This window comes from Pyrus communis, chromosome 17, assembly GCF_963583255.1.
Source record: "Pyrus communis chromosome 17, drPyrComm1.1, whole genome shotgun sequence".
Classification (NCBI taxonomy): domain Eukaryota; kingdom Viridiplantae; phylum Streptophyta; class Magnoliopsida; order Rosales; family Rosaceae; genus Pyrus; species Pyrus communis.
This window is the reverse complement of record NC_084819.1, coordinates 16,414,337-16,427,637: the sequence shown is the minus strand read 5'-3', so window position 1 is coordinate 16,427,637 and position 13,301 is coordinate 16,414,337. Positions and strand designations below refer to the sequence as shown.

The window sequence follows — 13,301 nt, the reverse complement described above, 5'->3', positions numbered from 1 at the left end:
TGAAAATGTGTTGTGCTCTTACATTTACATGACGGAGTAGGTTTGAACCTTTTTAATGGCTAATTTAACATCTAATTTACTAATGTTATCGCTCGACTAAAAAAAAATATGAACCTTAATTCAAGATTACCGACTCAATCGTCTCATCATAATTAACCTCGTTTGGTATGTTTTTCAAGAATCTACAAAACAGAAGATAACGTTCTAACAAAAAGTGACGCAGGGACTGTCACACTAATTCGGAAACAATAATTGACCAAAACAAGTTGTAACAATTTAATTAGCTTTTCCTCCTAATAATGCAATTGGGAGAGTCTTTTCGGGTAATCCTTTCTTAATTCAACATGGCAATATCGTAATTACAACATATTGCAAACGCAATCAAAAGCCCCACTACGTGTATTCTACAAAACAATATCATCCTTCCTCCCGTCTTCTTCTCACGCGTGCCAAACCGGCTCTCCCTGTCACGACACGTGCGAGTGCCGTGACCGCGTTATTCTCTACCTCCTTTCCTTTTATCCCTCCCTACGCCTTCTTCCCCAAACAGTCGAACGCAGTCTTTCAGTTTTCGCAGTTTCAGAGAGAAAGAGAGCGCGTCTCAGTCATGCCGAAACAGAAATAAAGTTGCCAACAAGAAACCGGCCATGGCTTCTCCTTCCCCCCACAACTCCAAGATCTGCAACTCCCTTTTAAAACCACCAGCCCTCATCGGCGGCAACCACACATCCGCCCGATTCTGCTCCCGCTAAGCCAAAACCCCCGGACGATTTCTTCAGTTTTATACACATTCAATTTATTTTTTCGATTTCGATTCCCAAAACAGAGAGAAAAATATTGGTTTTTTCCCCAATTTTTTGTAGAGAAAAGGGTATATATTTTGCAGAGATGGAACCCGGCTCCGCCGCCGCTGGCAAGCCCGGTCTCCTTAAGAACGTTTTTATACGTTGTTTTTTGTTCGGCGTTTTGATTGTTCTCTGCCGCTTCGCCTACGTCGTCACCGTCACCGGCGAGTCGTGTGAGCTCGGCAACTTCTGCTTCTTCTCTCTCCCGGAAAATCTTAACTTCGTTATAGCGAAGACCGGCAGTGAGGCCATCGCCGCCAAAAACGACGCCGTGCCATCGAGGTCGGCGGGGTCCTCGAAGCCCGATCTCTACACCAGCAAGGACTGGATCCAGGCCGTCCATTTCTACTCCGCCGTTTTCCAGGATCTCATGTCCCAGGGCTTTCTCTCCCGGAAAGCCAAGTCGCTCTGCGTCGAGACCCCTTCCGGTCACGACGTCTACGCCCTGAGAGAGTCCGGCGTCAAGGACGCGGTCGGTGTTTTTAAGAAAGCGTTGCGTCCTTTGGTAATTCCGGGCGAAGCGCACCGTTTACCGTTTGCTGACAACAGCTTTGACTTTGTTTTCTCCGGCGGCGGACGTCTCGACAAGTCGCCAAAGCCGGCGGATTTCGCCGCCGAAATTGTGCGGACGCTGAAGCCCGAAGGTTTTGCGGTGGTCCACGTGGGCGCGAGAGACACTTACAGCTTCCATTCGTTTATTGAATTGTTTAACTGCAGCAAGCTCGTGACTTCGCGCGACATCGACGGCTTCAATTCGTCGATGCCAAAGATTCGCGAGATGGTTTTGAGGAAGGAGTGCGGCGGCGGCGAGATTGAGGGTTTAGGCCACAGAGTCGAGAACCCTGGTGGCAGTGTTGGTGCTAAGTGCTCGGTTCCTGAGCATAAGATGGAGCTGGTGAGAAAGGCGGAGCCTTTGATTGAAATAGAGCCGTTGAAGCCGTGGATTACTCTGAAGAAGAATATACAGAACGTTAAGTACCTGCCAACAATGGCGGATATAAGCTTCAAGAAGCGGTATGCTTACGTGGATGTCGGAGCTCGGAGCTATGGCTCCAGCATTGGCAGCTGGTTCAAGAAGCAGTACCCGAAACAGAACAAGAGTTTCGAAGTTTTCGCCGTTGAAGCCGATAAGACATTCCATGATCAGTACAAGTTGAAGAAGGGGGTCACATTGCTACCTTATGCAGCTTGGGTGAGGAATGAAACATTGTCTTTCGAGATCAATAGCGACCCGGGTGAGAAGGTGAAGGAGAAAGGCAGAGGAATGGGGAGGATTCAGCCGGCAAAGGCGGCCAATGGCGGATTTAACAGAGAGGTGGATCAGATTCAGGGGTTTGATTTTGCGAATTGGTTGAAGAAGACCTTTTCGGAGAAGGATTTCGTGGTGATGAAGATGGATGTGGAAGGGACGGAATTCGATTTGATTCCGAGGCTGTTTGAGACCGGAGCAATCTGTTTGATCGACGAGATATTTCTCGAGTGCCATTACAACCGGTGGCAGAGGTGTTGCCCCGGCGAGAGGAGTTCGAAGTATGAGAAGAGTTATGGTCAGTGCTTGGACCTGTTTGCTTCACTGAGACAAAGTGGTGTTCTTGTTCATCAATGGTGGTAACATTGTTACAGGTTTTCTTTGATTCTACTCAACCCTCTTTTTATTTTTTTTGTAATTTTGTTTGACAGAGGAACAGGAAAAACTTTAGAATTTGTTTGTTGTAAGAATTGCAGATGAAAAAAGGAATAAAAATTTCATTACTTCATATCATATACAAGTTAATATTGTTTCGAAATACTATCACAATTTCATCTCAATTACGTATTGACTCTTTTTTTGGCGTAACCGTGAGTGATTGTTTCAAGATACCGTGAGTACTAGCTTAGTTATATTATTTGCATTATCATACTATTGCATTTCAACTTTTTGGGGTCTGGAGATACGTCACACTGTCATCTTCAAGGTTCGTTAGGCATTCCGAAAATGGTAGGACAGAGGTGATCATGTCTCAAAAGTAAGAAATTGTTATTAATATTTTAAAAATTACAGAAGTGTAAAATGAGATTTTTGAAATGCTAATAACAATTCCTCAAAAATATTTATGGGTAATTTTAACAAAATTTCCAAATCAGTTTTATAAGTCAATTATAGAATAATATTTGCTTCCTTTTAAAAAGTGAGTAGTTTGTTAAGTTTCAACGAATTTGGAAACAGAATCATTGCAGCAGGATCTCTTGACAGGAAAGGGGTCCCTTTCTCCTGATCTATCAAATTAGGAGATCTGTGTTGTTGAAAATTGATTCAACGGTTACAAACAGAAATTCACTTTAAAAGTTATAATAATTTCAGTCGTTGAATCAATTTTCAACGGTACAGATTTTCTGATTTGATGAATTAGAAAAAAATGATCCGGAGATGATCTATTTCCCTCTTGACAGACGAGTAAAGGAATAAATCTATCGAGGTTGCGGTTCCTTTTGGATTTGTGAAATGTCGCTATATAGGTGTCATTTTGTCTTTATTATGTGGTTTGGCTTGGTTGCATCGTGGGAGAATGATTTACATGTAATTGGGTTTACTGTTTCTGTGACGTTCTGGTCTAATCATTATATTGTGTAAATTTTTTTTTCGTGACATTACATTATTGAATTCAAATTTTCGATGAACTTATTATATGTAAATTGTTTTCGCATGATGGACTCGAAGTTTGGGGCATAAAATAGGAAGCTTGATCACTTATTTGAACCAATTTAGATTCCACATGACAATAAACTTAATTTATGTAAGTTGCTTTCACAAGAAGGGACTAGAAGTTTGGGGCTTAAAACATGAATTTTTTTTTTTTATGTTTTTCGTTTTTTGTTTTGGCACAATCGATATTATCTACACTAAGTCGGAGAGAGAGCGATTTTAACCTCACAATGGGTTGGCAGTACTATGGTTCAAATTCGCCTTTAGTGAAAATCGAACCTAAGACCTCTCGCTTACAAATAAAGAGAAATACTACTAAACCGTAATATTAAGTGGCTTAAACTTCCAGTGGCTTAAAACAGGAAGTTTGATAAGTTATTTGAGCCAATTATTGGGTCACCAACTTGAGATTGATAATTTTGGTTCAATTTTGCAATTGGCAGCAAGTTGTTACTGAAATGGTAGTGCGCATGGAATTAGGAATATAGCACATGTTCTGCTTCATCAGGACTCAGGAGAGAATTATATGCCTGCAAATATCCAGCCCACGTTGCCCTGCTCTTATAATTTTAAGACAAGCGACTCCTCTCCTCTTGATCAAATTGGTCAGTCCAAATATTGAATCATTGTCAATCTACCATTTTATCCTCACAGTTGTCAGTGCAGTTTTGGCCAGCCAATTTCATGTACACGTGGACATCAATGCTAAAGATCATAGGGAAATTACACATAAAATGAATGCAAAAGATTTGAACTTTGTTTAAAAGATATAATCCGAATCAAATACATAATTTTAACATGGGACCTACTTATATTTTTATGTCGTGTTTTGGTAAGCGGAAGATATATCAAGGATATGAATAATACCCGAGTGCTTCTTTGCTCACCCTCCCCCCTCCCAAAAAAGTGAGTGTGATGCTCACCTCCCATTAATTGTCTCCCATTGATTGCCGTTAAATTAATTTAGTTTAATGGATTTAAGAAACAAATTTTGAAACTAAAACTAATCTAACAACGATCAATAAAGGATGAGTATCACCCTCAATTTACGGGGTGAGCAAAAATAAATGGGCCATTAGTTAAAAAAAAAGGTTACATAAAGTTTTCTTTACGTTTGATACAATGATATGTTTACACTAAAGGGTAATAAAATAAATTGATATCGAATATACTATTTATAATATTCGAATCTAAGACATCTCATTTATAAATTAATAAACTTCCACCACCTAAGCTACGCAACCTATAGAGAGTTCATTTTACAAAATCACATATAGCCCAACAAACAAGTAGAAAGGCTCACCTACAAACAAGTAGAAAGGCTCACCTAAGAGCATCTCCACCAATTTCTCTAAATGTGACTGTTCAAATACAAGTTTATTGACTCACATGACAGTTTGAAAACTAAAGTTTTTGATTCACAATTTTGCTCAACATACTCCACAAACCTTAGTAATTTTTTAGTACTTTTCATTGTGCGACCTTATTTAGCATTTCTTTTTAAGAAAAAAGTGGACAAAGACACATTATTATAATAAAGAGAATGTTTGAAGCGTGAGATAAAGAGTGTAAATCTAGAGAGTGCAAGATATTTTCTAAATTGGAAGACTCATTTGACAACTCTGTTAGAGCACAAAAAATCCTATGTGGATTCTCTTGGAGATGCTCTAACTAGTCATTGGGCTAGTATAACTTGTTAAAATCAATTGGGCTGATGCTATTATTTATACTAATTAATGAAACTCTCTTTGTGAAAACACAATTTAGTCTTCTATCACACGAAAAAAAATGATGGGCAATAATGTAATTTCACAGGTCTAAATTTTACTTTTTTTTATTGAAACCTCACCTACCAATAATGTTAAAATTCCTCCAATATTATCAAAATAAATAAATAAATAAATAACCAAAAACAAAAACCTCCCACTCCCCCCACATTCTCTCTCTCCCTCTCTCCTTCTCATTTTCTAAAAAAATGTATTCATACACATAAAATGTGTAGACAAATGCTAGTGTATACGAAGAAAAGAGCGGAAGGGGCGAAGTAAAGCTTGACTTCTCTAAACTAAAACGTAAATGTATATACTTGCAAAATAAGCTGTAAAACACCATATGTAAATGATTTTATTAAAAAAAAAAAAAAATCACACAACAAATAGGGAGACACACTTTTAAGTCGAGTTATCCACTAACTAGAGTTGTGAAGACTACACATTTACATGATAAAGCGTTTGTTGCTAATCAAATATATCTTTTTTTTTTTTTTAACAAATGATATTATTTATACTAAGGGAGAGTGGGTAGGTTTAGCATCACAATGAACTAGCAATAACGTGGTTCAAACTCGTCTTTGGCGAGAATCAAACCACTAGACCTGTCACTTACAAGTGAAGAAGAATAACACTAGACTATAGTACTAAATCCTAATCAAATATATCTTTGAATAGGATGATCATAAGATAAACTAATTATTATATGGTTCGAACCATCTGATTGACTAAGTCAACGAATAATTTGTTTAAACCCAATTTTATATTGTTGTGACGTTACGAGATGAATTCAGCGTTGAATGTATGATTAAAAATAAAAAGAATAGTTGTAGTTTTACCACCAAAATAAAACGAATTTAGTAGTGATTAGTTAAAAAAAGATCTACTAAAATGATAGGGGTATGGACTATAACGATTCGACTTTCATCTAACGGCTGGTAAAAGGTTTTGTAAAAATTAATTAAGATAAGAGGAACGCTTTTAGTCCAAAATTCAAGTAGAAAATCCGAACTTTACGAATTTGGCGATCCCAAATCTCACGTTATCATTTGACTAAAGCACATACAAATCTAAAACACTAACGTGCATGCACTTTAAATAGGATTTAATTTTGGTTGATCAACTACGATATAGGGAAGATTTTGTACCTAATTATGGTTTAAGTACTCTGATTAGCTAAAGACATTTGAGAGGATATGTAAATTTAGGATTACTATCTTCCTCCTTGGCAAAGACCAAAAGGGTACTACTGTGATTATCCTGTAACAATTTCTTGCGATCAAAAGCACGTCGAGATTTAAGAGAACATAACCACCTCCTTCACAACATGAAAAACCTCCAACAACACACGACATGAATCTTGATTGACTCGTTGCATGCATATTGCAATATCTACGATTTACGTTTCAACCTTCTTTCCTTTTAAAAAATATGTTCTGATTTCGAGAAATATATCAATCAATTCCGATTTCTCCACAAATACACCGTCACCTTTCAATTCTCTTCCCCCTCCTTTGCCTCTTCACCCAATTTTTTCCTTTTGGGTGTTGATTGGTTTCTGGTGGGTCCCCATCATTCCTCTTCTCCCATTTTCTTGGGAACAATCATTTTTGTGGGAGGCTTGGTTAATTTAATTTCTCGAGAGACATGGGAGCTTGTTGTACCAAGGAGAGATCGTATGGAGGAGGGTACATGGAGGATGATGGTGTGGCCCATCGGAATGAGTACTACGAGGCTGAGGAGGAGGAGGAGGATAATGTAAGGTGTGGGGACGATGGGGCCCGCATAAGGTTGCAAGGGTGTTCTAGGAACATTTCCATGTACACCCAGCAAGGAAGAAAAGGGATCAATCAAGATGCCATGACAGTTTGGGAGGTACCTTTAATCAATTTGTCTCTTTTAAATTTTGTTGGTTTATTTTTCTTTTCTTTTTCTTTTTTTTTGGTTTTTCATTTGTGCTGATTTCTGATCTCTATTGTGTTTATTAACACGTATGGATTCCACAAATACATGTTCCACATTATAATTCGTAATCTAATATATAAAAATCTACATTACAATCCGTAATCAAATCCTCATTCCAATTGAGTAAACATGTCGTTTACGGTTTTTTGTTTGTTCATAATGTATTTAAAATCTTCTTGGTCTCTTATTTTCTGCAAAACTTGTTCTTTACTAGTCCTTTATATATGAATTTAACTGAAGTTTTATGTCAATGAATTTTTTAGGACTTTACTGAGAACGGCATGTACTTCTGCGGTGTGTTTGATGGTCATGGCCCCGAAGGGCACAAAGTTGCAAGATGCGTACGTGACAATTTACCCTCGAAACTCTCGGAAGTCATCAAAATTTACCAGCTCAACACTGGCATATTCAGCGACATTGATGTTGCCGGAAGCGAGATCAACGCAAACAACGGGAATAATCACGACAGGAAACCCAGTCGCAATATCTCTCTTCCGTCATGGGAAGCCAGTTTTGTCAAATCATTCGAGGAAATGGACGAAGAACTTAGCGTTGACAACACCATTGATAGCTTCTGCAGCGGTTCAACTGCAGTAACTGTAGTTAAACAGGTACACTTTATTTCTTGCACTCCAAGTTTGGAGAGCAATTCAATAAAATTACTTTTTTTTTTCCTTCTAATTTTATGCTGTTTCATTTTCAGGGTGATAATTTGGTGATTGCCAACTTAGGCGATTCTCGTGCGGTTCTTGGAACTAGATCAGGAGAAAAAAACCAAATCGTTCCTGTCCAGCTCACGGTTGATTTGAAACCTGATACTCCAAGTATGTTTAGTACTAGTGCTCTTAATATCGGGAAATGATTTCCGCTTACCTCTCTCTCCTTCTGCACACCCTGTTTATGTTTGTCCCTTTGATTTTCCTTTGATGGGTGTGCAAGCGGAGAGAGTTGTGTGCAGAAATCACTTCACTTCATATTTCCTTAAGAATTGCATGATGATTTTGATCAAGTTTTTGAGTTTGATTGATCTTCTTGTTTTTTGCTACTGATGAAATTCAGGTGAAGCTGAGAGAATTATGAAATGCAAAGGCAGGATTTTATCAGTGGATGAAGAACCACAAGTGTATAGATTATGGATGCCGGATGAAGATTGCCCTGGTCTAGCAATGGCGAGGGCTTTCGGGGATTTCTGTGTCAAAGATTATGGCCTGATCTCAATTCCTGAAGTTTTCTACAGGAAGATATCAAGCGATGACGAATTTGTGGTCCTGGCAACTGATGGGGTAAGAAAGCAACAAATCACTAAACTTCCCTCTACTTGATGGTTAAAAAAGCCTACCCATATTGTCATGAGTGCAGAAAAATGACTTTGATCAATAGCCTGAATGTCCCTTCAATTAAGTATTTGTTTTTCGCTTCATAGGGTTCGGTTTGCTTCATTGGGTCCGGATTTTCTTCGAAGGGTTGGTTATTTTGTTCATAGGGATTGGGGTTTTTTTTACTTTCTGTAGTTTCTTGCTTCACAGGGTGGAGTTTTTAGCTTCGTAGTGTTCAGTTCTTCCCTTTGTACGGCTTGATTTGTTTGTTTTCTTCAATGGCTTCGGCGTTTTGCTTCATAGGACTCTTTTTTTTTTTTTTTTTGTCTACAAGTGTTGTTACGGTCATTCAATTTATTTACGAAGTGATGTGACAGTTTTATTTATGTAGAACATATTTGGTAACTCTTAACATTTATCAAGCTACATTAAGATGTTGATGGTGTGCGTTGCGCAGGTGTGGGATGCTTTAACAAACACTGATGTGGTAAAGATAGTTGCTTCAGCAAGGAAGCGATCCATGGCAGCAGAATTACTAGTAAGGCGTGCGGTTAGAGCATGGAAACGAAAGTTCCCAGCATCAAAAATTGATGACTGCGCAGCTATATGCTTGTATCTGAAAGACAAACCTGCTTCTTCATTAACACATTCCACATCCCACGTGAGCCGTCTGGGCAAAGCGAATGACTCTCAGCTTTCCCTTTCTTATTATAGCACAAGATCGAACATTGTAAGCGATCAGGGAGGCACTGCTTCCGAGATTAACAGCAAGATGACAGAGGACTGGAAAGATACTGTGTTGAATTGTAATGTCTCACAAGATGCAAAGGAAGAGTGGAACGCCCTTAAAGAAGTTGACAGAGTAAATACCATGTTGAAGCTTCCTCGATTTTCTAATTGTTTGAGTCGGAGGAAAACATCAAGGGATTACGAAGAGGTTCAAGCTCATTGATTAATTAGCTTCCGTGATGAGGCCTTAAACGCAGCGATTTGCAACTGCGGTTAAGGATTAGCAACCAACAATATTCATCAAACATCTCTCAGCAGGTGCAGTTCCCGCTTCCTGCCAAATTTGAAAGAAAAGGTGCAGCCACAAATTCTGGTTTTAGAATTGGCTAGGGGAAAACAGTATATGTAAATATTTGTCTAACCATGGAGTGTCAACGAGGAATACAAAATTACTGATATATTATAAGAAAAGTATGAAGTTGGCTTCTACCTTAAAATTTTGTTTGGTGTGACGGTCACAACGTCGTGTAGTGTTATTTACCCAGTTAAACAACTGAAATGAAAATTGAAATACCCAAAAATTAATATGAGGCTGTAATTTAGTAGAACATAGGCTTCTTCTCCCTCTTTGGCCGCAACATATAAGGCACTGGCTCTCTCTAGCCTCTCTTGTGCTACTACTATTGCATCTCCTGATGGCTGACTGGTCGAGTCTTCCTCAAGACCTTGTACCCTCTATCGCTTAGATGGGTTGTTTCAATGGAGGATTTTGTTGCTTTTGGTGCAGTTTGCGAGTCATGGAGATCAGTCGCAACGAAAAACAACTTTACCAATCGATCAAGGCATTTTCCATTGCTTATGTCTGCATCTCATCAGGAGGATTGTATCATCTGTGAGGTTTACAATATGAAAAAAAAGGCAAGTCTTAAGAACTTTGTCTCCCAGAAGTTGATCAGAGAATGCAATTTGGTTCTTCCCTAGGATGGTTGCTGACTTTATCTAAACTGGATAAAGAAACAAGAACTATTCTGTTGCATCCTTTAACCCGTGCGCAAATTAAACTCGGTGGTATCAGCTTTCTATGTTACCAATATGGCCACAGCACCAATATTGCTATGTGATACAACTGATTTGAGGATTTTCCATAGGAGGAGTCCACCGGATGACTTCTGTAGAGAAGCATCCCCTTTCCTTTTGAGGTTGGAAAATATATACAAAGTTGTAACCGAGGATAGTAGCCTTCTGAAAAACACTAGCAGCGTGCCGGCGGCCAAAGTTGTACCCAAACAAACAGTCACTCTTTAATTTATTTTCCTGCTTATTATTACCACTTTGTTTCCCGTATTCATAACTAGGCAAGGCATCTTTCAGTTTGTTTCCCATTTTCGTCATCAGGCAACGCATTTGTTTCCCGAATTCGTAATCAAGCAACTCATTTTTCAATCTGTTTCCTGTATTCGTAATCAGGCAGTGCATCTTTCAGTATGTTTTCCGCATTGAATAAGGTTTATATTATCGTCATAGCAAGCACAAGGCCAATGCTAGACCCAGTTGCTTAAGGAGGAATCTGTGTATATATACAGCACACATAACCCTAGTATATATATCCTCCTCGTTGCTGCTGCTGTTGTTATACGGCTTACTTTTTTCCATTTAATTTTACATCTTGGAGGTAGGGCAAGAATATTTGATACCAAATTGATATCTTGATGGCTGACTGGTCGATTCTTCCTGGAGATCTCGTTACGTATATCGCCAACGGATAGTTTACATGCAGGATCTTACTGCTTTTGGTGGAGTTCGTAAATCATGGAACTCGGTCGCGACCAAAGAAAACTTTATTGGAAGATTAACACATCAATTCCCATTGTATATGTTACCAAACAAAGTGGATACCATCACTCCTGAATTTAGCAACAATATGAAAGGTAGGTTTCACAAACTTAATCTGCCGGAATCCAAGAAATGGCAGCGTTATTATCCTTCTATGGGATGGCTTATATCTGTATCCGAAGTTTTTGAGGTCCGTTTATTGCATCCTATAAAACTATAAATCATTGCCAAATCAAACTCCCAGATACTAACAAGATTAAAAATATTCAAGAGTGGTTTTATTCTGAAGACTATTACTTCACAGTTAAAAAGTTTGTGTTATCCGCGAGCCCGTCTCGGACATCGAATTACACAGTCGGAGTTACTTGTGAACTTGGAAAGGTACTTTGGAGACCAGGAGGAGATGAATGGACAATTGCTGATACAGATGTTTTAGATCAATTTTTTGATCATCTGGACTCTCTTAGAAATTCCTCACATATTTTAGACCTAACTTATTTCAACGGTCGATTTTATTCGGTGGAAGATTTTGGAACTATTGTGGCCTGTGAGTTGTGACGTTGAAGATTTTGATGAACCAAAGATGAAGAATGTTGATCGAGTATAGGGTTTTCAAGGCGCCGTTTAATGGCGATTGTTCGGGTAAGTTGCCTGACTTGCAGGTTAAAAACTAGGGGAATAGTACCATGTTACTGGGATCCGAGAGTTCTTCGTTCTCCATTGAAGCTTCGAACTGCTCTCGATTCAAAGCGAATTGCATATACTTTCATGGAATTGTTGTGGTGAGGGGTGCCAAGTTTACAGCTATATGTACCTTCAATTTGGAATATAAGTACATCTGCTCGGTTCCTTATACGGAGTCACCACATGTATGGATTCAGACAAGTTTCTAGTTCGTGGTCTAGACTGCGAACATGATTCTAGTTCGACAACATAAATATTTTTTTGTCGCGAGATGGTAACACGATACATGTATTGGTAGAGGAATACATAGACATGTTTTGTTATTTTATGTTACAATTTTGTAATTTAGAAAATATTATTTAGTCTTACCAATTACCCTTTCTTTACTGTTGAGGACTATTTTAGTTGATGAACTTGATGATAATTTTAAGAAACATGAACCTTATGCATTCAGATTAATATCTCCCCCAAAATCTTAATCAATCAAAAGTACCTTGTACCAAGTTTTCTTGCTGCAAAGAATGTCATTTTCGTACACCATCACCTTATATTTACGTATTTCAAAATATTTATGCGACAATATATGGGGAAGAGGGAGCCGGTACCTTAAATGTATTTCATGACACTATATTACTATTGTCACTACAAACATCAGTGCAATAAGATATATCTATTTATCTATTTTTTAACTAAAAATATGTAATTTTCTTCATCAAACCTCCGAAAACCCAATCCAGATTCTAGAGGCCCAGGCAACAAACCCAAGGGCCCCCAGACGGTGATCAATATCTTTCATCCCCCACTTCTGCTACCTTTTGCTAGTCCCAACACTCCCTCTCCCCCCATATCCTTGTACAACAAGCGAAACCAAATCAAAAGAAAATATTGTGACCATTAATCAGTCTCTTTCATGCTTCATGCCCTAGACACATCATCATCATCATTCACCAGTCACTACTATTTGGGACCATCAAGCAAATCAACCTGCTGCACACCAGCAAAAAGCTCTCCCTTCCAAGAAAAACTTGGGTGTAACCAAAAAATTGTTTCGTATTTCTGTCTTATTCATCACGTAACTTTTCAATTCATCATTTGAAAGTTCTCTCTAATGTATTTGCAGGTAGACAAACTTAATGCTATGTTTGAATAAAAGACTTGAAACTTTAGACTCAGTTGTTACCAACTCATGTCGTAGAAAGCTGCTACTCAAACATTACAAACACACCATAAGCGCACTACACAAAGAACTTCCAAGAAGACACCCATCAATTTTTCATTTAAAAGTTCTCTCGAATAAATTGCATATAGGCAATTTCAAGTACCTCTATCTCATTATTTTAGTGCAGTTGCGGCGATTATAGCTCGGGATCCATGGAACTTTAAGGCCACTCGTCCAAACCCATAAGCGCACTACACAAAGAACTTCCAAGAAGACACCCATCAATTTGTCATTTAAAAGTTCTCTCGAATAAATTGC

At 38.5% G+C, this 13,301-nt stretch overlaps 2 protein-coding genes across 2 annotated transcripts; both read left to right on the top strand.

The window, feature by feature from the left end:
* The first annotated feature begins 552 nt into the window (after positions 1-552).
* LOC137723215 (uncharacterized) lies at positions 553-2,852 on the top strand. The gene has a single exon (XM_068462381.1). The coding sequence runs from the start codon at positions 889-891 to the stop codon at positions 2,455-2,457; it is 1,569 nt and encodes a 522-aa protein (XP_068318482.1). The 5' UTR covers positions 553-888; the 3' UTR covers positions 2,458-2,852.
* Positions 2,853-6,876: 4,024 nt separating this feature from the next.
* LOC137721761 (probable protein phosphatase 2C 65) lies at positions 6,877-9,741 on the top strand. Its single transcript, XM_068460782.1, has 5 exons — positions 6,877-7,172; positions 7,526-7,873; positions 7,966-8,086; positions 8,322-8,545; positions 9,036-9,741. The coding sequence occupies exons 1-5, from the start codon at positions 6,945-6,947 to the stop codon at positions 9,528-9,530; spliced, it is 1,416 nt and encodes a 471-aa protein (XP_068316883.1). The 5' UTR covers positions 6,877-6,944; the 3' UTR covers positions 9,531-9,741.
* The last annotated feature ends 3,560 nt before the right edge of the window (positions 9,742-13,301 follow it).

Excerpts from the sequence above, each read along its gene's own strand:
- LOC137723215 (XM_068462381.1), top strand. The coding sequence starts at position 889 with ATGGAACCCGGCTCCGCCGCCGCTGGCAAGCCCGGTCTCCTTAAGAAC.
- LOC137721761 (XM_068460782.1), top strand. The coding sequence starts at position 6,945 with ATGGGAGCTTGTTGTACCAAGGAGAGATCGTATGGAGGAGGGTACATG. Across the intron at positions 7,173-7,525 it reads ATGCCATGACAGTTTGGGAG|GACTTTACTGAGAACGGCAT; the intron begins GTACCTTTAATC and ends TGAATTTTTTAG. Across the intron at positions 8,546-9,035 it reads TGGTCCTGGCAACTGATGGG|GTGTGGGATGCTTTAACAAA; the intron begins GTAAGAAAGCAA and ends TGCGTTGCGCAG.